The sequence below is a fragment of the Hyla sarda genome, chromosome 9 (assembly GCF_029499605.1).
Source record: "Hyla sarda isolate aHylSar1 chromosome 9, aHylSar1.hap1, whole genome shotgun sequence".
Lineage (NCBI taxonomy): Eukaryota > Metazoa > Chordata > Amphibia > Anura > Hylidae > Hyla > Hyla sarda.
The window spans coordinates 42,260,307-42,281,832 of record NC_079197.1 but is presented as its reverse complement, the minus strand read 5'-3'; the positions used below and the strand labels follow the sequence as shown (position 1 = coordinate 42,281,832).

Below are 21,526 nucleotides of genomic sequence, written 5' to 3'. Positions count from 1 at the left end.
TATTTAAAAAATTTTTTTTATAAAAAATGATCTAAAAGTTTTATGTATGCAAATGTGGTATCAATAAAAAAGTACAGATGGCAGCACAAAAATGGACCCTCATACCGCCCTATATTTGGAAAAATGAAAAAGTTATAGGTGGTCAAAATAGGGCGATTTTAGATTACTGATTTTGTACAAAAAGTTTTCGATTTTTTTTAAGCAGTACAAAAATATAAACGTATCTAGCCTTGGGTATCATTTTAATTGTATTGACCCCCATAATAAAGAACACATGTCATTTTTACCGTAAAGTGTACAGTGTGAAAACAAAACCCTTCAAAATGTGCAAAATTGTGGTTTTCATTTAAATTTCCTCCCTAAAAAAATGTTTTGGGGTTCGCCATACATTTTATGGTAAAATTAGAGGCTTCATTACAAAGTACAATTGGTCACGCAAAAAACAAGCTCTTATATGGGTCTGTAGAGGGAAATATAAAAGAGTTATGGATATTAGAAGGCGAGGAGGAAAAAACGAAAACGCAAAAATAAAATTGGCCTGGTCCTTTAGGTTAAAATAGGCTTGGTCCTTAAGGGGTTAAAAAATAGGAAAAGGGGGGGTCATTCAAACTTCTATTGGGGGGGGCTTATTCACATGTATTCTCTTTTTTTTTTTTTTACACTTTTTACTTTTTTTTAATCCCCTCACAGGGGGCTATACAATGTATTCTTTTGATTGCATACACTGATCAATGTTATGTCATAGCGTAGCATTGATCAGTGTTCTCGACACTCCGCTGCTCCTGCCTGTGGCCCATTGAGTTGATTGGGACATCGCAATTCTGTTGCAATAGTCCCGATCAGCTCCGCTGAGCTGCTGGAAGTTTTATTTTCACTTCCGACGCCGTAATCAACTTTGATCGCGGCATCTAAAGGGTTAATGCTGGGCATCGACCTAATCTGCGGTGTCTGGCATTAACCCCGGGTCCTGGCTGCTGATAGCAGTTGGGACCCACAGGGTTTGAAGCGTTCTCTGGTCGCGAGAATGCTTTAAACCCCGGTAACGAGACTCAGGGCGCAAAGATACGCCCTGAGTCCTTAAGGGGTCAGGAACAGGGGCGTCTGTGTCCTTACCGGTTAAAGCAGATGGGCAATAGAAGACCATTCCTGTCAGCTAAGAACTCCCCCCCCCCCCCCATCCCCCCACATGAAGAGAAAAAATTGTACATTTAGGGTATGTTCACACGTTCGCAGATTTGAAGTGCAGGATTTGATGTGCAGGATTTTCTGCTGCAGATTTCAATAAATGACTGAGCACAGCTTCAAATCGGCAGTTACAAATCCTGCGCATTAAATCTGCACAGGACCCAGTATGTGTGGACACACTCTAGAAGAAACTAACAGAGGGATGGAAAAATACCCAAATCATCATCAGGTTAGCTATATTACAGACTGCACTAAAGCTTATATACTGCTATAGCTGGAGGAGTCATTGGGATGTTTTCCTTTGAAATAATAGATACATTATTCACCAATTTGTTAATATGCAGCACATGAATTGCAAACAGGAGAACAGACACGGTAGCACATTAGTTAAACACTCTGTCATTGCAATACACTGAAACTTAACATTCTAGGTTTACCCAAAGAACTTTTTTCCCAGCAATTGCATGGTAACCTTTACCAAAGAACATTTTCTGGGTAAATTTGCAATTATTATTATTAATAAAGGGGTACTCTTGTGGAAAACTTTCTTTTTTTAAATCAACTGGTGCCAGAAAGTTAAACAGATTTGTAAATTACTTCTATTAAAAAATCTTAATCCTTCCAGTACTTATTAGCTGCTGAACACTACAGAGGATATTCTTTTCTTTTTGGAACACAGAGCTCTGCTGAGATGTCAGCAGAGAGCACTGTGATCGTGATGTCAGCAGAGAGCTCTGTTTTTCAAAAAGAAAATAATTTCCTCTGTAGTATTCAGCAGCTAATAAGTACTGAAAGAAAAAAAGATTTTTTAATAGAAGTAATTTACAAATCTGTTTAACTTTCTGGCACCAAAAAGTTTTCCACCGGAGTGCCCCTTTAACTTTAACAATGTCACTCAGCCTCCTCCACAGAAACACACTTTACACATGAAACTATTGCAAGTGCAGTAAAGGAGGCTGAAGCTGATGTCATATGACCATAGGTTCCTCCTAAGGCACCATGTTATGGAAACGAAAGTTGTCTGGCCAGATCAGGAAGACAAGGAATCGAGGAAGCAGAGTTTCCATATTACAGAGTAGTATGCAAGTGGCATATTATTATCATTAGAACATATTTTATCAAATCACAGTCACGAATCCCTTTACTAAGCAGAAGAACATAACATCACAAATACAAATCCAAGAGTTATGAAATGCCTACATTGATGCCAGTATGGAATATGACCAATATGGGGGTACAGGGGGGGTACAGGCAGTACCCCGTATGGGGCCCCTGTGCCCAGGGAGGCCCGGGCTCCGTGACCGACCCCGCTCACTGCCCGCCGGGTTAAGGGCCCGCCGCCACTACTGAGGATCTGGGATCTCGTCCCAGATCCCCAGCAGATAGCGCTGCCTTCTCCTGTATGCGCGATACACACACATACAGGAGAAGACGTCCCCTCTGTCTGAGCCGCATCTGCAGCTTACACAGAGGAGACGTGACCTCCGCCCCACGCACCACGCAGTTCAGGCGCCAATTACATCACTCATCAGCACCTGTACTGTGGAGGGGGAGAAGATGCAGGCCCCTGCTGCTTGAGGAGATTGCTGAGTGGGACATCAGGTGAGCATAATTTTTTTTATTTTTTACTCTGCCTATACCTATAGGGAAAGGGGGGTAACTTTGCCTATACCTATAGAGAAAAGGGGCGAGGAGGGTAACTCTGCCTATACCTATAGGGAAGAAGGGGGGGTAACTCTGCCTATATGTATAGGGAAAGGGGAGGAAAGGGGGGTAACTCTGCCTATACTTATAGGGAAAGAGGAGGAAAGGGGGGTAACTCTGCCTATAGGGAAAGGGGAGGAAAGGGGGGGGTAACTTTGCCTATACCTATGGGGAAGGGGGGGGGTTACTCTGCCTATACCTATAGGAAAAGAGGGGTAACTCTGCCTATACCTATGGGGAAGGGGGGGATAACTCTGCCTATACCCATGGGGAAGAGGGGGGTAACTCTGCCTACACCTATGGGGAATGGGGGGGAGGTAACTCACTTTATACCTGGATGCCTAACTACTTACCTACATACCAGGCTATCTAACTACCTACATACCCAGCTATCTAACTATGTACCTGGCCTTCATACATGGCTGCCTAACTACCTAGCTAGCCCCCTAACTACCTGGCTTGTCACCTACCTACATATCTGGCTTCCTGATCTACCTACCTAGTTACCTATTTACCTGGCTACCTACCTACCTGCCCTTTTTACTGTGCAGGACACCAAGGAGGGCATTATTACAGTTTGTGGGCCTATAGATGGAAAGATTGTGTAGAGGAGGGGAGGGCACTGGAAAAATGCAGAGTCTGACATGTTTTTCCTGCAGATGTTAAGAGATCCACATGGCGGTCTTATCCGGACGGAGAAGAAAAGGAAAGAGGACGCCGCTGATCAGAAAAGACGTAATTGTGAGTCCCAAAATGTAACTGTAATCACTTATACGGTGTATACATCCTGTGTACAGCTGATATCTACCGCCATATGGTCCTGTATATAATCACTTATATTGTATACTGATCTGTGTATAGTGGCTCTATTCAGTACAGTATGGCGGTATTATCCAGTTATTGTGTGGTGGTATATATTTACTCCTTGTATACCAGTATTATTGGTCATGGAAATTTACCTACATTTAAGTGTTTCTTACATATATAAATTTTTGTTTATTGTGTATGGGATTTGGGTGGAATAGGGGCGTGGCAGAAGATTGACGAGCTGCAGAGCCTAGAAGGGTCCCTTGCCTTTTTTTTGGTCCGGGGGCCCCGAGTGTTGTCAGTCCACCCTGGCTATGACCCATAGGCCATAGCAGTCGATCCTAACCCCAGACTAGAGATGGAGTGATTGGACCACGGAAACTGGCCGATACACAGACATACTGCCTGCAGCCGCATCATATATATGGCTGGAGGCAGTATGTCTGTGAAGGGCCTACAGCAGTATATGGGGGCACACAGGGGAGAGGGGTCATTAAATATATATGGGGCACAAGAGGGGTCATTAAATATATTATGGGGGCACCGAGAGGGAGTCATTAAATATATATATGGGGGCACCAAGAGGGGGGGTCAATACATATATATGGGGGCACCAAGAGGGGGTCATTAAATATATATATATATATATATATATATATAGGCACCAAGACAGGGTCATTAAATGTATAGGGGGCACAGAAGGGAGGGGGATTTACAAATATATAGGGGGGCAACAAGGGGGTCATTAACAATATATGGGGAAAAGGGGGGGTCTATAAATATAAAGGGGGGCACAGAGGGGTGTACGTAAATATACAGGGGCACAGAGAGGCACAAAGTGGTCACTATTAATGTGTGCAGCCATACACATGAGGAGTCTGTAAAGAAGTGGGCATTGTGGTGAAGAAAGATGCCTAAAATGTTTGTCTGGCAGGTTCTTTGGCGACAAGTCTTCATGATGGCCTCTAATCAAAGAAGACGTAGCTTGTGAGTCAGTAAATGTAACTGTAATCCCTTATAATCCTTGCAGAGCCCTTGCTAGCATCTACCTCTGTATGATCAGTATGTGGCACTAATGTTGAATTTTTAGGGAAGTTTCACAGTAAGTAGATTAGGGTGTATTAGAATATAGCAGGGTGCAGTGCAGTAAAATACTGTGCAGCACAATGTCTTACTGCACTGCACTCTGCTTTAATCTAATTAGAAATATATAATTAGAAAATAAAATAAGATTAGGGACAGGCCCTGGGGGTGGATTCGGGGGGCAGGCCACGTGGTGGAAGGGGCCCAGGCCTTGAGCTGTGTAAGGGGCCGCAACATTTCTGATGGCAGCCCTGATGCTACAATTAATGAAAAACTATCCGAGGAGCTCTCTGGGCTTTCATATGGACTGAAAATTAGAGAATTGGGAAACTGTTCAACAGTTAAGCAGTTTTCCCTGTTGATCTGCCAAACAGTTGCACTACAACCTCCCCCTGGGCTCACCTTGCCAATTCACTTTGCTGCCAGGATTTATAATTTTCTGTATTGTAAAATATCTGCTCTCATTACAGGAACCAGTGTCATGCTGGAGTACCTTGAGATCACCAGAGGAATGAATTCTTGGGGCACAACCTTCAGTCCCACCCCACAACAGCATTACTAGGGTATATACAGTACAGATAAAAAGTCCCAGGCAGCTGTGGAAACAATGCTGTAGAAGAATACTATCAAAAATTGAAGTCTCAATAGTTTATTTTTTTTATCACTTAACAAAACAAGCAAAGTTAACAAAATGAAAAGAGAATGCAGAGAAATTAAAATTAAATCCATATTTGGTGTGCCCCTCCTTTTGGGCACAGGAGTAAATTGCTTGGACTTGTAATTTATTATGTTATATTATATGATGTCATGATGATTATGTTATGATGCTACACTGGTGGTTATGTCACTCGCAATGGTGCAAGTGATGAACAGTTCCATGTAAACCCCAAACACCCTCACAACCTTTGTCAATGAAGGGCTGCACTTGATGGTTATATATAACGGGATTCCTCTGGGAACATCCTAGTGTACTGTGTGCTGGTGATGGTGGTCGGGTGACCTTGATGTTTGTGGTTGCAGGTAAACCTGACACAGAGATGGGGGAAGACAGTGCAACACAATTTTACTTGTAGTAACTCTAGATGGTGTATAGCAGTAAACAAGGGAAGTAGGTAGTGGTATGCCTCACTTTCAGCAACCTGCTATAATAGGATCAAGCTAACCATAAATACATCTATACCTAAGATGAAGAGAGGTACAGGTAAAAATATATCAAGCCTAATGGTGCTCTAGATCATATTATATAAATAGACAATTGTATAATTGTACAAGTTCTTTGAAAATATAGAAATATACTTCTTATAATATGTCATTTATAATCCACCCACAGGGCTCTTGTTGGTAAAAGAAGAACAATCACCACAACTGAATATCACTAGTGATGAGCGGCATTGCCCATATTCGAATTTGCGATATTTCGCGAATATATAGACGAAAATTCGTCCTATATTCGCAAATTTTGCATATTCGTTGTATTCGCAAATGCGAATATTCCCATATGCTAATATTTGCATATGTGAATATTCGCATAAACGCGTATTCAAGGAAGAAAACAGTGAGGGGGTGGGCAACTTTACTATTGGTTGCAAGGGATGTTGTTTATAACCTCTAACAAGTGTATTTGCATCATTATAATTGGCCCACAAGTGAAAAGAAGGAATATTCACATATGCGCATATGCCGGAGAAAAGTAAATATTCGCAATTTCGAATATATAGCGAATATATTCGCAATATTCACAAATTTGCGATAAAAATTCAAAATGCGAATATTCGCGCCCAACACTATATATCACCACAGTTTTCCTTAATGGATGCATTGGCTGTATGATGGATAAATATATCTTAACATTGATGACACCAACAGTTGGGACCAAATTCCCAACTCCATTTTCTGAAAAGCAGCACCAAACTTGCAAAGAACTTACACCATGCTCCACTGTTGCCTACAGATAATAATTTTTGCCCCACTCTCCAGCCCTTCAGTGAACAAACTGCCTACTGTTACAGCCAAATATTCAAATTTTTTACTTATTAGTCCAGAGCACCTTTTGCCATTTTTTCTACACCTTAGTTCCTATTCTTGTTTCCACATTGAAGGTAAGGCTTTTTGGCAGCAATTCTTCGATTAAGACCACTTCTGGGTAGACTTCTCCAAACAGTAGATGATGTACCTGGGTCCCACTTTTTTTCTGCCAGTTGTGTTCTTATGGCACTGCTGGACATGTCTAGATTTTGAAAGGGAGTAAGCATGATGCTTCTTTGATCTGCTGCAAGGCAATTTTTCTTGGTTGCCCACTGTAACTTTCCTCAGCATTGTCTGTTTCTTTGTGCTTCTTCACAAGAGCTACTTTGAAAGCTTTGCCTGGGAGAGACCTTGCTAATTCCTTGTTGCTGTGCTCTGTCTTGCCATGGTGTATGCCCTGTGACATGACATTGTCTGTCACAATCTCACCTTTGTAGCAGAGTTTGGCTGTTCTTCACCCAAAGCTATCTCTTTTTCAGTGAATGACTGTGTTTCAACCTACATATCAAAATGATGATCATTATCACCGGGTTGGTATATTTGGTTTATCATGCACCAGACTACAGTCCTACAAAATCACTGGCTTTGTACAAGTGTATCTAAAAGAATAAATGCAGTTTTCGAAATAATTTTTATTTATTGCATCTTTCCACGTCTACCTACAGTAAATCTATTGAACAGTACTGTAAATTTGTTTTTCGCCCAACCTTACACTAAATATCTGAGGAGAAAATCAGAAAAGTAAGCAGAATTTCTTTGTTACCAGTTCATGCTTCAAACCTACAACTTTGCACTTCATCATCCGAACGAAGGCTATTTCCCTCCTTTGATCTCCACAAAACAAGGTTCTGATACTTTCTGCCTTAGTTCTAAGGTGCAGACATGTATTTAATACCTCTGTGCTAAAGACCTGGCCATCTATTTCAAAGTTAAAATTGACAATATCCAACATGGCATTATCTCCATATACCCCAAGTGGCATTAATCACCCGCAGCATTACCCCTTGCTTAGTTTCAACATTTGACCCAGTAACCTTCTCAGTTCTACATTAGTGCTCCTGTTCCTAACACCTTCTCTACTTTTCTTATCAAACTGTTATTTCTCACTCAAACTATGTAACGTCTTTCTTTCTTCTGGTATCTTTGCCTCATCTTTTAAACATACCATCATAACCCCATTACTATAAAAAAACATCCCTGGAACCATTCGGCCCTGCTAACTACCCACCCCCTTAATCTCTGCTTCATCTCTAAATTCCTAGAATACTTGGTCTACTCTTGCACAATCCACCATTGCTTTACTAGCTCTCTTTTTGACCCCTTAGAATATGGTTTATGTTGTCCACACGCTACAGTAACTGTAGAATTCCATTGTGATCTCCTATCTACTAAATTTATCAGCAATTTTTCTCTATAGATTCCTGTTTTTCTCTGCAATGTTTGCCACTGTAGACCACCAACTCCTACTATGTTTCTTTTTACTTGTCTTAAGGACCCTGATCTATGTTAGTTTTCATTCTACCTATTTGGCTGCTTTTTGGGGGTATTATTTGCTGTATAACTTTTCCACCCTTTCTGTTAGGATTTTAGCTAAGATAGCATAGATGTGATTATGACCCATTTATGCAGTGCTCTTTTTCAAAATTACTAAAAAGTTTTACAAGCCTTTGCATACTGAGAAGTGATCAAGAAAAGAGTAGACATCAACAGACCTATCAACTCAGCAACTAGGGTAACAAATGCCCGTAACAGACATGCACCATCTTTAGATCCCCTTTGACAAGACATATGGCCCTGATTTACTATCGCTAACTCGACTTCTTTTGTAGTTTTTTTTTTCTGTCGCATGACTTTTGCGACATGTTGCAGACATCTTGCAACAGTATGCAACATTCTTTACCGATCAACCCGACTCGGGTTGTAGGGAAGCCGAAAAGGGGCGTTTCCCGACATTAGTAACTGTTTTCCACTGATTTATTAAATATCCCGACCCGAATTTACGAGTTCCAAGGGTTTTTTTTCCCAACTGCTGAAAGCAGTCGCAAAAAGAAGAGCATATGTTTGCAAAACCTTCTAAAATATTGTATACTTTATTTACTGCGGTCAAATGTTGGTGTAGTGTATTTCATTTAGCAGGAAATCATTTTATATGTTATTTTATTATCCCAAAAGCTTGATTTGGGAAACAAGACAATTTTGAAAACACTGACGTTTTGAAAAAACTCCACACATGACCTTGCAGGCCAATATTAGCCTCCTAAAGGACAATACATAAATGGAATGGTCTCTACACGTATTCAGACAAAAAAAAACTACTTATCCAAGAGATAACACTTTACGGAAAAACTAAAGTGAACAAAATATGAATCGGCGTTACTGCTATCGTTTCGGACAATTGGAAAGATGTTAAACCCAAAAGATAATTTAACAGTTTTCTATGATAAGTATGTCAGCAAATACCTGTTGTATTTGTTATATTCTAAACATTTATATGCTATTCCTATCTTTGTGAAGAAGTTAGGCACGCCCCATGCCTGTATAGTTGGCGCCCTTTTTTGTATGTATATATATATATATATGACTCGGGTGCTTCTCCTGTATCACCTGCTTGCAATGAAATAGGGTAATGTAACACCCGAAACGCGCCTTGCTTTCTGTTGCACTTTTTAAAGGGGGACTCCAGTGGGGAAAAAAATTTCAAATCAACTGGCTCCAGAAAATTAAACAGATTTGTAAATGACTTCTATTTAAAAATATCAACCCTTCCAGTACTTATCAGCTGCCTAAATTACAGATATACTTCAGAGAATTTTGTGAATTTTTTTTCCAGTCTGACAACAGTGCTCTCTGCTGACACCTCTGTCCGTGTCAGGAACTCCAGAGCTGAAGAGGTATTCAATGGGGATTTGCTTCTAATTTGGACAGTGCCTGACACGGACAGAGGTGTCAGCAGAGAGCACTGTTGTCAGGCTGGAAAAAACTTCACAAATGTCTCTGTATTATACAGCAGCTGATAAGTACTGGAAGGCTTCAGATTTTTTTATAGAAGTAATTTACAAATCTGTTTAACTTTCTGGCACCAGTTGATTTGAAAACATTTTTTTTCCACTTGTTTCCACCAGAGTTCCCCTTTAATCAATAAATAAGCTTATATTGATGAATTAACTGATGCTTTGGATAGCTCCACACCAGAGCATTACTCTGAAAATGGGCACGCACCTTGACAAAAAGCTTTCAAAAAATGCAAGAAATACCATGCTGCAACAAAAAAAAAGACGTGTGCGACACAAAAAAAAACTGAGGGCGACAGAATGTGCGACACAATAATGAATAAGTAAGGAAAACAGTCAGTCGGGATCAAAGCAACAATACAAACACAACCTGACTTTCTTAATAAATCAGGGCCATTGGATCTCTAAAGCAAATAAATAGGTTTTTGTCAGGAGTGTCAGGAACATGGTAGAGGGCTTTTCTCCCCAGCACATCAGTCAGGCCAACTGCAGGAGACGGACGCCATTAAAAGTCTATGGAGCTTGTCTCCTACAATCAGAGTGAGTGCGGTGTTGGGGAGTGAAGAGTGCTACCTAGCTATAAAGATCAGAGGGGGGTCAGTTATCCTCCCAAACTTTCCCATACATGAGAAGGTTCAGCATTGTCAAGAGTTTCCATTGGGAAGGGGAGGAGTAATCTGAAGCCAGTTAGCATGTTTCACTGGCTTTAGTATAAGGGAAATTGGCATCTTTAACCCCTTAAGGACCAAGGACGTATCAGTACGTCCTTGGTCCCTCTCCCATGATATAACGCGGGGTCCCATGGTGACCCCACATCATATCACGGCGGGCCCGGCGTCATAGTGAAGCCGGGACCCGCCTCTCATAGCGCGCGGCACTGATCGCGGTGCTGCGTGCTATTAACCATTTAGCCGCGCGCTCAAAGCTGAGCCACGTGGCTAAAAGTGAAAGTAAAAGTGCCCGGCTAGCTCAGGGAGCTGTTCGGGATCGCCGCGGTGAAATCACGGCATCCCGAACAGCTGTTCTACAGGAGGAAGATCTCTTACCTTCCTTCCTGCAGTCCGATCGCCGATTGAATGCTTCAAGCCTGAGATCCAGGCTTGAGCAATCAATCTCCGAAAACCCTCATCAATGCATCCCTATGGAGATGCATTGAACACAGTTAAAGATCAGTAAATGCAATGTTATATCCCCCTATGGGGGCTATAATATTGCAAAAGAAAAGTGTAAAAAAATCATTAACCCTTTGAATTATCCCTTCCCCTAATAAAAGTTTGAATCACCCGGCATTTCCAATAATAAAAAAAAACTGTGTAAATAAAAACAAAAATAAACATATGTGGTATCACCGCGTGCGGGAAAGTCCAATTTAAAAAAATATACTGCTAATTAAACCGCACAGTTGATGGCGTACGCGCAAAAAAAGTCCAAAGTCCAAAATAGCTTATTTTTGGTCACTTTTTATATCATGAAAAGATGAATAAAAAGCGATCAAAAAGTCAGATCAATGCAAAAAGGGTTTGGACAAAAACTTCAGATCACGTCGCAAAAAATGAGTCCTCATACTGCCCTGAACACAGAAAAATAAAAAAGTTATAGGGGTCAGAAGGGGTCAGAAAACGTATACCGTATATACTCAAGTATAAGCCGAGTTTTTCAGCACGATTTTTCGTGCTGAAAACACCCCCCTCGGCTTATACTCGAGTGAACTCCCCCACCCGCAGTGGTCTTCAACCTGCGGACCTCCAGAGGTTTCAAAACTACAACTCCCAGCAAGCCCGGGCAGCCATCGGCTGTCCGGGCTTGCTGGGAGTTGTAGTTTTGAAACCTCCGGAGGTCCGCAGGTTGAAGACCACTGCGGCCTTCAACATCATCCAGCCCCCTCTCACCCCCTTTAGTTCTGAGTACTCACCTCCGCTCGGCGCTGGTCCGGTCCTGCAGGACTGTCCGGTGAGGAGGTGGTCCGGTGGGATAGTGGTTCCGGGCTGCTATCTTCACCGGGGAGGCCTCTTCTAAGCGCTTCGGGCCCGGCCTCAGAATAGTCACGTTGCCGTGACAACGACGCAGAGGTGCGTCATTTGCGTCATTGTCAAGGCAACGCATCTATTCCGGGCCGGAAGCGCGGAGAAGAGGCGCCCCCGGTGAAGATAGCAGCCCGGACCACCTCCTCACCGGACCACCTCCTCACCGGACCACCTCCTCACCGGACAGCCCTGCAGGACCGGACCAGCGCCGAGCGGAGGTGAGTACTCAGAACTAAAGGGGGTGAGAGGGGGGCTGGATGATGTTGAAGGCCGCAGTGGTCTTCAACCTGCGGACCTCCGGAGGTTTCAAAACTACAACTCCCAGCAAGCCCGGACAGCCGATGGCTGCCCGGGCTTGCTGGGAGTTGTAGTTTTGAAACCTCTGGAGGTCCGCAGGTTGAAGACCACTGAGGGCGAATGATGAGAAGAGGATGATGAAGGGGGGGTGTGGGGATGATGAAGGGGGGTGGGGATGATTACAAGGGGATGATGAAGGGGGGATGTGTGGGATGATAAGGGGATGATGAAGGGGGGATGTGCGGGATGATAAGGGGATGATGAAGGGGGGATGTGTGGGATGATAAGGGGATGATGAAGGGGGGATGTGCGGGATGATAAGGGGATGATGAAGAGGGGATGTGTGGGATGATGACAAGGGGATGATGAAGGGGGGATGTGTGGGATGATGACAAGGGGATGATGATGAGGATGTTAATGACGGGTCTGGATGATGACAGGGGGGGATGAGGTATTTCCCACCCTAGGCTTATACTCGAGTCAATAACTTTTCCTGGGATTTTGGGTTGAAATTAGGGGTCTCGGCTTATACTCGGGTCGGCTTATACTCGAGTATATACGGTACATTTTCCTGCATGTAGTTATGATTTTTTTCTGAAGCAATACAAAATCAAACCTATACAAGTAGGGTATTATTTTAACCGTATGGACCTAGAGAATAAAAATAAGGTGTAATTTTTACCGAAAAATGTACTACGTAGAAACGGAAGCCCCCAAAAGTTATAAAATGGCTGTATTTTTTCAATTTTGTCGCACAATGCCGTAGATTTTTGGGTAAAATGACTGATATCATTACAAAGTAGAGTTAGTGGTGCAAAAAATAAGCCATAATACAGATTTTTAGGTGCAAAATTTTAAGAGTTATGATTTTTTAAAGGTAAGGAGGAAAAAACGAAAGAGCAAAAAACGAAAAACGCCCGGTCCTTAAGGGGTTAAAGGGAAACCTATGCTTTCACTTTCTTTTTTTAACCATTATTTGTGGGTCTAGAATTTGCTGCAAAGCATCTTGAAGTCACTATCCTACAAGCTGTCTTTGTCAGCATCAGCTGATGTTGAAGATTCCAATGCATGATTCCAAAACTGTAAAAAAGATAATGAGACAGGCCAAGTTTATGTTCGACCAAGTTAATTCACAAATGTTAGATTGATAAGATCAGTTGAAAAAAAATATTGGCATATTAGTCCTTTTCAGAGGCCAAGATTCAAAGCGTGCGTGAAACATTACTGTACAGGACAGCTGTAGGAAATTTTAAAAATTTTACTAAATTCTCCCTTTTTCGGAGCTGCAAAAGGATATTGAAGAACCTGTACCCAGTAGAGAAAAAGCTTTTGAAATTTTGAAATAAATAGACAAAATTATCTCTTTTAGGGAGTAACAACAGGTATGTACACACTAAAGAAATAGTTTTTCGAAAATTTGAAAAATTTAGACAAAATTCTCTCTTTTTGGGAGTTTCAATAGGATATTGAAGAACCTGTACACATCATCAAACTCCTCATCATCATCCTCACCATTCCTGCTAGTATGAATTTGCGATGTCTAATCATGGGCTCCTTGCTCCTCCTCAGAATATCCACCATGATACCTTACAGTATGAACACCAGCAGTCTCACAAGTGCTATGCTCAGCCACTGCTTCCACCTCCACCACTTCTGCAACACATTGCAAAGGCTGAACTGTCCTCACATGACCCCTCCTCGTGGCTAATGCTAGCACCCAAGATGGTGTGTGTGTGGGAGGGGCGGGGGGGATAGCAAAGACAGAGATGATGGAACAGACCATCTAGAATGGACATTTCCACTGTGCCATGTAACTATGGACGTTGAAGAATCCATTGTAATGTGATAGCTTTTAATGAACTGGTTCACTGCTGGCTGGAATTTGTAGTGTACCAACTGTACACAGAACTGCAGGTGACAGGAGGTCACTGTCTGAGGTCAGCTCACTGAAAAATGTTGTGCTCAGCTTGCTTTGAAATTGTATAGGATTTGTGAAGGCTTTCTGGGATCAATAGTCCTTGCTCTCTCTTAACTTGCTTTCTCCAAAATGGGGGCCTGCAGTGCACAGCATGGGGCCTTATCAGCCTCCTAAACCCACCCTTGTGCTGTGTCCTATTGGCCTGGGAACAGTTTGACACATCAATGCAAGCAAATGAATGGATAACCTGGGTCCATGTGATAGCTGCAAGGTATGCTGGGCTACCCTAACATCATCATTTTAGTGTCCCCAGTACATCCTACTTTCATTTAGGCACCAAAACACCAAGTGTTCCTCATCCCTTCTGATGTTATTACAGACTTTGCCATGCTCGGCTAATCTCTACTCATCATATCACACTCTTCCTCAGTGCTCATACTAATGTGATTTTTATGCATAAATACATTGGATAAAGTTGTATTTTTAATATACTTTTAACTGAGTAATTTATCTTTGATAGTATAGATATAAACGTATCAAGATGCCCAGACACAATCAAATACGTCACTCCCTAAAGCTAGGTTCACACCCAAATGTGCAACACATGTGCATAATCACATATTAGCCATCAGTATTTGTGCACCTGCTTTGTGCATAATATATACATTGTTAAAACATAGTAATGTCACATGCTGTGAAATTACAGGGTTTCTCTGGATTTTTTATAATTCAAAGTAGACTGTCTCAGTCCAAAAACAAAGTTTCAACATGTGCCACTGAAAATCACACCAGAGCTTAACATGTCCCGACCTGTACGGTTCTTGAAGTGAAATCACAAATATGTAAAAGTGGACTACAACTTCATCATCTACTCAACCTAATGCTTTGTAGTGACGAGGGGCAAGAACCCAAAAACAGCTGTCTACAAATAGGTGTCTGTGTTGGTTACAAGGGTGTACGTCCTATAGTGGAAGTTGCTATGGGGCCCTTTGGAGAGAGGGGGTCTCTCCCTCATTGGTCCTAATCCTTTTTTTATTGGTAAGTAACTGTGCAAAATTCCTCTCTTTAGAGAACTATATTTAATGGAGGCAGGAATTGACCAATGCAAAAAAATACAAGATGTGTGTGTTCTGGGGGTCAAATTCAGATGCCACTATAGGAGGCCCAAATAGATATTTTCTATAGACCCCTTTCTTCTATGTTCGGTTACTTTTCCTAATCGTGACTGTAGGAAGCTGGAAGTGATGGCCTGCTTCTACCGTCTGCCATAGACAGGCTGTACTAGCACATAACTGATTGTAATACCGTAGTATTCAGTGATAGTATTGCTCATAGAAGTCTAAAGGCCAAAAAAGTTACAACAAAAAAAATTCATCCAATCCTCCTTATTATAATATAAGTTAAATCACCTGCCTTTTCTGTTTTGCAATAAAAAGAAAAACTGAGACAAGAAAACAAAACAAAAAAAAAAAAAACATATTTGGTATCACTGCATGTAGCATTGTCCAAATTATTAAAATATACCCTTATTGAACTAATGTGGTGAATGGCATAAACTGAAAAAAATACCCAAAAAACACAAATGCCAGTTTTTTTTTGTCACAACACATTCCAAAAAAAGTCTGACCTATGCCTAATTGGTACCAATTAAAATCAACAGATCATGGCACAAACATTATCCTCCGACCAGCCCTGTAACGTAAAAAAAAAAAGTTACCGTATATACTCGAGTATAAGCCGAGTTTTTCAGCACGATTTTTCGTGCTGAAAACACCCCCCTCGGCTTATACTCGAGTGAACTCCCCCACCCGCAGTGGTCTTCAACCTGCGGACTTCCAGAGGTTTCAAAACTACAACTCCCAGCAAGCCAGGGCAGCCATCGGCTGTCCGGGCTTGCTGGGAGTTGTAGTTTTGAAACCTCCGGAGGTCCACAGGTTGAAGACCACTGCGGCCTTCAACATCATCCAGCCCCCTCTCACCCCCTTTAGTTCTGAGTACTCACCTCCGCTCGGCGCTGGTCCGGTCCTGCAGGGCTGTCCGGTGAGGAGGTCGTCCGGTGGGATAGTGGTTCCGGGCTGCTATCTTCACCGGGGAGGCCTCTTCTAAGCGCTTCGGGCCCGGCCTCAGAATAGTCACGTTGCCTTGACAACGACGCAGATGCGTTGTTGTCAAGGCAACGGCTCTATTCCGGGCCGGAAGCGCGGAGAAGAGGCGCCCCCGGAGAAGATAGCAGCCCGGAACCACTATCCCACCGGACCACCTCCTCACCGGACAGCCCTGCAGGACCGGACCAGCGCCGAGCGGAGGTGAGTACTCAGAATTAAAGGGGGTGAGAGGGGGCTGGATGATGTTGAAGGCCGCAGTGGTCTTCAACCTGCGGACCTCCGGAGGTTTCAAAACTACAACTCCCAGCAAGTCCGGACAGCCGATGGCTGCCCGGGCTTGCTGGGAGTTGTAGTTTTGAAACCTCTGGAGGTCCGCAGGTTGAAGACCACTGAGGGCGAATGATGAGAAGAGGATGATGAAGGGGGGGTGTGGGGATGATGAAGGGGGGTGGGGATGATGACAAGGGGATGATGAAGGGGGGGTGTGGGATGATTACAAGGGGATGATGAAGGGGGGATGTGTGGGATGATAAGGGGATGATGAAGGGGGGATGTGTGGGATGATAAGGGGATGATGAAGGGGGGATGTGTGGGATGATGACAAGGGGATGATGAAGGGGGGGATGTGTGGGATGATAAGGGGATGATGAAGGGGGGATGTGTGGGATGATGACAAGGGGATGATGATGAGGATGTTAATGACGGGTCTGGATGATGACAGGGGGGGATGAGGTATTTCCCACCCTAGGCTTATACTCGAGTCAATAACTTTTCCTGGGATTTTGGGTTGAAATTAGGGGTCTCGGCTTATACTCGAGTCGGCTTATACTCGAGTATATACGGTAAAAGGGTAATCCGCTGAAAACATCTTATCTCCTATATAAAGGAAATGGGATAAGGCCAGCAGCAGTGGCATCCAGAACAAGGAAGCTTGCGTTAGCTTCCGCGTTTGTGACATCACGCCACACCCCCTCCATTTATGTCTATGGGAGGGGGCCTCAGGGCTAGTACATAGCTGTCACGCCACCTCTCAAAGACGTGAATGGAGGGGGTCATGGTGGCTGGTATCTCCAGTCATCGGGCACAGAGCAGAGTTCGCTCCGTTCACCAACTGCAGGGGTGCCATGCTGGAGAACGTGGGAGTCCCCAGCGGCGGGACCTGCACGATCGAACATCTTATTCCTTTGGATAGGGGATAAGATGTTTTCAGCGGAGTACCCCTATAAAGGGGTCCGAATATGGCCATTTAGAGCATTTTAAAACACCTGAGTTTTTATTTTATTTTTATAAATAGTAAAAACATAATAAATTAAATATTTGTATAATCGTACTGACCTGGATAATACAGACAAGATGTCAGTTTTACCACATGGTATATGACACCTGCCCCATCCCCTCAAAAGGAAAAAAAAAATTGCTAAATTGTTTTTTTTCTTTAATATCAAAAATAATTATTTGCAGTTTCACAGTATATTTAATGGGGAAAATGAAGGGTGTCTTTACAAAATACAATTGGCCAAACACATAAAAAAAAAAGCCCTCTTATGGTCCTGTAGTCACAAGGATAAAGAAGGTGGTCCCACATAGGTGGAACCACCTAGACGCGTTTCAGGGCACTTGTTTGTCAAAAAGGCCCTTTCCTCAGTAGGCATATATGCCAATATATGCTTACTGAGGAAAGGGCCATTTTGACAAACAAGTGCCCTGAAACGCGTCTAGGTGCTTTTAAAAAAAATTATATTTTATCACCTATATCTACTGAGCATGAACTTACCTGAGGATTTTTAAACCAGCCCTAAATGCAGCCAAAGATCTTCATCCAGCCAGCCGTATTATCCTGATCCAGTATCCAGGCAGTCTTGCCGATTGCCTGTGACGTCACACGCCATATGACACCACGCGGTCTGCATCCAGAAACCGCTTGTTAGCATCCATTAGCGAGCACCTTGAGAGCGGCACAACTCCAATTTCATCCTGGTCTGTGGCAGGCAGACCGCCGCGGTAACGCATGCCAGCGTTGTATACCACCCAAGCATTGCGGACCTCACCTTTTGTCCTAAGGAGATCACGGCTGAGTAATCTACCAGGCTGGTAATTATATTTCTAATCTGTTATCTCTTATTATCTCAGGACTTTACTCAAAATACAGGACATTCCATTATTGTCTGGATTTCCATCATTGTCTGGACTACCAGATACCGGATTACCGGAAAATGTCATCTTTTCTATAAAAACAGTGCTAGATATCTGTGTATATTAACTAATGTTATATTATATGGTCATGCAATCTTTATAACCTCTGCACAAGAGCCCTGTGCTATGAGGTTCATTTTGCATATATTATTTTAATAAAATTTGATGTCATTTTGTATCATATAATTGAAGCACGGTCTTAATTTATATTTAACTAGATTTAATCTATGTATCAGTTTTTCTGATACTAGTTTAGAGGGGTTGGTTTTTGTTTACTTCTTACTAATTTACAAATCTTTTTAACTTTCTGGCACCAGGTGATTAAAAAAAAAAATGGTTTCCACCGGAGTACCCCTTTAACCCACTATTTTGGCAGTACAAGCCAACCATCTAATGTGCATTGAGATGTCCTGACAGTCCCTTGTTGGCAGCTGCTGGGAAAAGTGAGATCTCTCAAGGGAGATAAGCAGCTGCCAGAGGTGTCTGGCAGTGGCTTATTCCCTTCTTTTCAAAGAGAACATGTTCACGTGGATGTATATCGAGTAGTAAGCCAACAGCTGTCTAAGGCAGTGCTTCCCAACCAGGATGCCTCCAGCAGTTGCAAAACTACAACTCCTAGTATGCCCGGACAGCCGAAGGCTGTCCGGGCATACTAGGAGTTGTAGTTTTGCAACATCTGGAGGCACCCTGGTTGGAAAACACTGGTTTAAGGTGACAATATGACCACTTTTAAGACAAAGCTATGTTTAACTTAATGCATCATAATGCAATAAAAAAGTCAACAAATCAATATGCAGATAATTGCGCATAAGGTATAATGTTACTTATTCATTCATTGAAGGGAGATTTATGAGGGAGATTTATCAAAACCTGTCCAGAGGAAAAGTTGCCCATGGCAACCAATCAGATCGCTTCTTTCATTTTTCAGAGGCCCTTTTTAAAAATGAAAGGAGCAATCTGATTGGTTGCTAGGGGCAACTGGGCAACTTTTCCTCTACACAGGTCTTGATGAATCTCCCCCTATCACTCTATTCAAATAAACTTACCAGAAATCCTGGCCAATGAAATGGTCAAAAACTCTATGATTTCTCCTTCGGGCATCTTTCCCCAATAGTTTCAGCAATCCCAGTGGAGGAATCCGATTAAAATAGACAGTATATATATATATGTATATACCCACTACAGGCTCCGACTCTCTCAGACCTTAATTATGTGTCTTGCTCTTCTTTTTTTTTTTGCAATGATTTACAACAGGCAAAACCAGTCTAAGCTGTCAGGCTGTAAAACTGATGGTCGATCGCTGTCTAGCTATTATGTTAATCCCGCCCCAAAGTCATTTCTGCATAAATGCTCACGTTCTATTTGGCAATCACATGAGGGATTTGTCTTTGGAGAATCGCAGACGTTCATACGTTAACACTGAACATTGCTCTGCAACTAGTTTACGAAAAGCTTGGCTTTCATCCACTAGTACACTGAGCTCAAAATCCAAGACTTCTCTGTTTAAGATGCTGGCAGTGACTTTTCCCGCATGAAAGTTAGAGGGTAGTAATACTTTCTAGTATTATACAAAATGGGGTGGACATGAAGGATATCCACGGTCACAACACGCAAGAAGGCAGCATGCTGTTGAGGGAGTTTCTCCCCTCACAAAGGAGACAAAGTTGAGTAGTCGATGAACACCCCATGATGTTTCGGAGGTCATGCCTACTTTCTCAAGTAATTTATGAAGCATACACTTGGGGAAGGAGGCATGACCATCGAAACATCGCATGGTGTTCAGCGACTGCTCAATTTTATCTCATTCCTGAGGGAAGGAACTCCATAAACGGCATACTCCGGAGGGAGTGAAAAATACCATAATGAAGACCTAGAACTGCTTCCGCTAATGCTTCCGCACCATGGGTGAATAATATGTTTTGTACCACTGCTTCTTGATTACTGACTGTAGTTGTCCTGTTAAAGAACATAAAAACTAAAAGCTTAACAAAAACTCATGTAAGTGTATCCAAAGGATAGGGGATAAGATGTCTGATTGTGGGGGTAATGCCAACAACATTCGTACTAGCCACCTCGTGTTTCCACAATTATGTCACCCTCCACACTGGTGCCACTTTGTGTGTCCACCACAGCTGCCTGCTGTGTGCCCATCTGGCAAAGGGACACAGTGGCCCTGATTTACTATTGAAATTTTGTTTGCGCCAGAATAAAAAAAAACTCTCCATTTTACTGAGAAAATGTAAAAAAAAGGGGCGTGGTCATCGGCAGAAGTGGGTTTGGTCACCAAAAAGGGGCGTGCCCCTGACATTTTCACAAAAAAAAAACAATATATTTAAGAAAATGTAGTGGATTTGAGCTGAGAAAATCAGAGCATGTGTAAAAGAAAAAAGAAAAATGTAGGGAAAAGTGCAAAATGTAGGGAAACCTAAGTAAATATTGTGGGAAAAAACTGTAGGGAATTAAAACACACAAAGAAAACTACAAAACACTCTTAGTGTTTCAGGGCCAGTGTCTCCCCTCTTGCATCATTCCGTGATCTAGGGGAGAGCCCAGACTACACTGTCTGACTTCCTTATAACACACTTCCCCTCTTTGCTGTGGGCTTTATTAATCAGGCCCCACGTGAAAGTTTCTCCCAGGTCAGGTATGGAAATACACCCTTTCCCTGCCTGACTATCACACCATGCTTTTGATGGCTAATGCATGCTCACTTTTAATGCTTTTAAACGTGTTGTTATCTTAAATACAGGTAAAAAAAAAAAAAAAGCTTGATTAAACTTGAAAATCCAAGTAACTGGTCCTTAGATGGCTATGCTGCGTACACAATGCTTTTAATACATATTGCTAAAATACAGGTCAGCCTATTGCTTTTCTCAGTTTGCTAGGTATTTGTAATGTTATAGCTTTTATGGGCTGGTTCACTGCTGGCTGGGATTTTTAGTGCACCAACTGTATTTCAGCAGGTGGCAGGAGGTCTCTCCAGCTCACTTAACATTGCTTTGCTCTGCTTTTAATGTGATAGCTTTTATGGGCGGGTTTACTGCTGGCTGGATTTGTAGAGTAACAACTGTACAGACTTTTGCAAGTAGTGACAGGAGGTCCCTGCCCGAGGTCATATCCACAGATTAATGCTGTGCTGAGCTTGCTGTGGAATTGTATAGATTAGAATTTAAA

General features: G+C 42.5%; 1 protein-coding gene across 3 annotated transcripts in view; it reads right to left on the bottom strand.

Annotated features, from left to right (window-relative positions):
* The window catches only part of LOC130290247 (uncharacterized), a 66,968-nt gene extending 47,415 nt beyond the window's left edge, over window positions 1–19,553 (bottom strand). For 2 of the 3 annotated variants that reach the window (XM_056537595.1, XM_056537597.1), the window contains exon 1: window positions 19,399–19,553. In XM_056537595.1, the coding sequence (XP_056393570.1) occupies window positions 19,399–19,453 (55 nt within the window). In that variant the 5' untranslated portion in view covers window positions 19,454–19,553. Of the gene's footprint in view, window positions 1–17,933; window positions 18,216–19,398 lie in introns of all 3 variants that reach the window. The other variant, XM_056537596.1, reaches the window with a different exon arrangement.
* Between the last annotated feature and the right edge of the window lie 1,973 nt (window positions 19,554–21,526).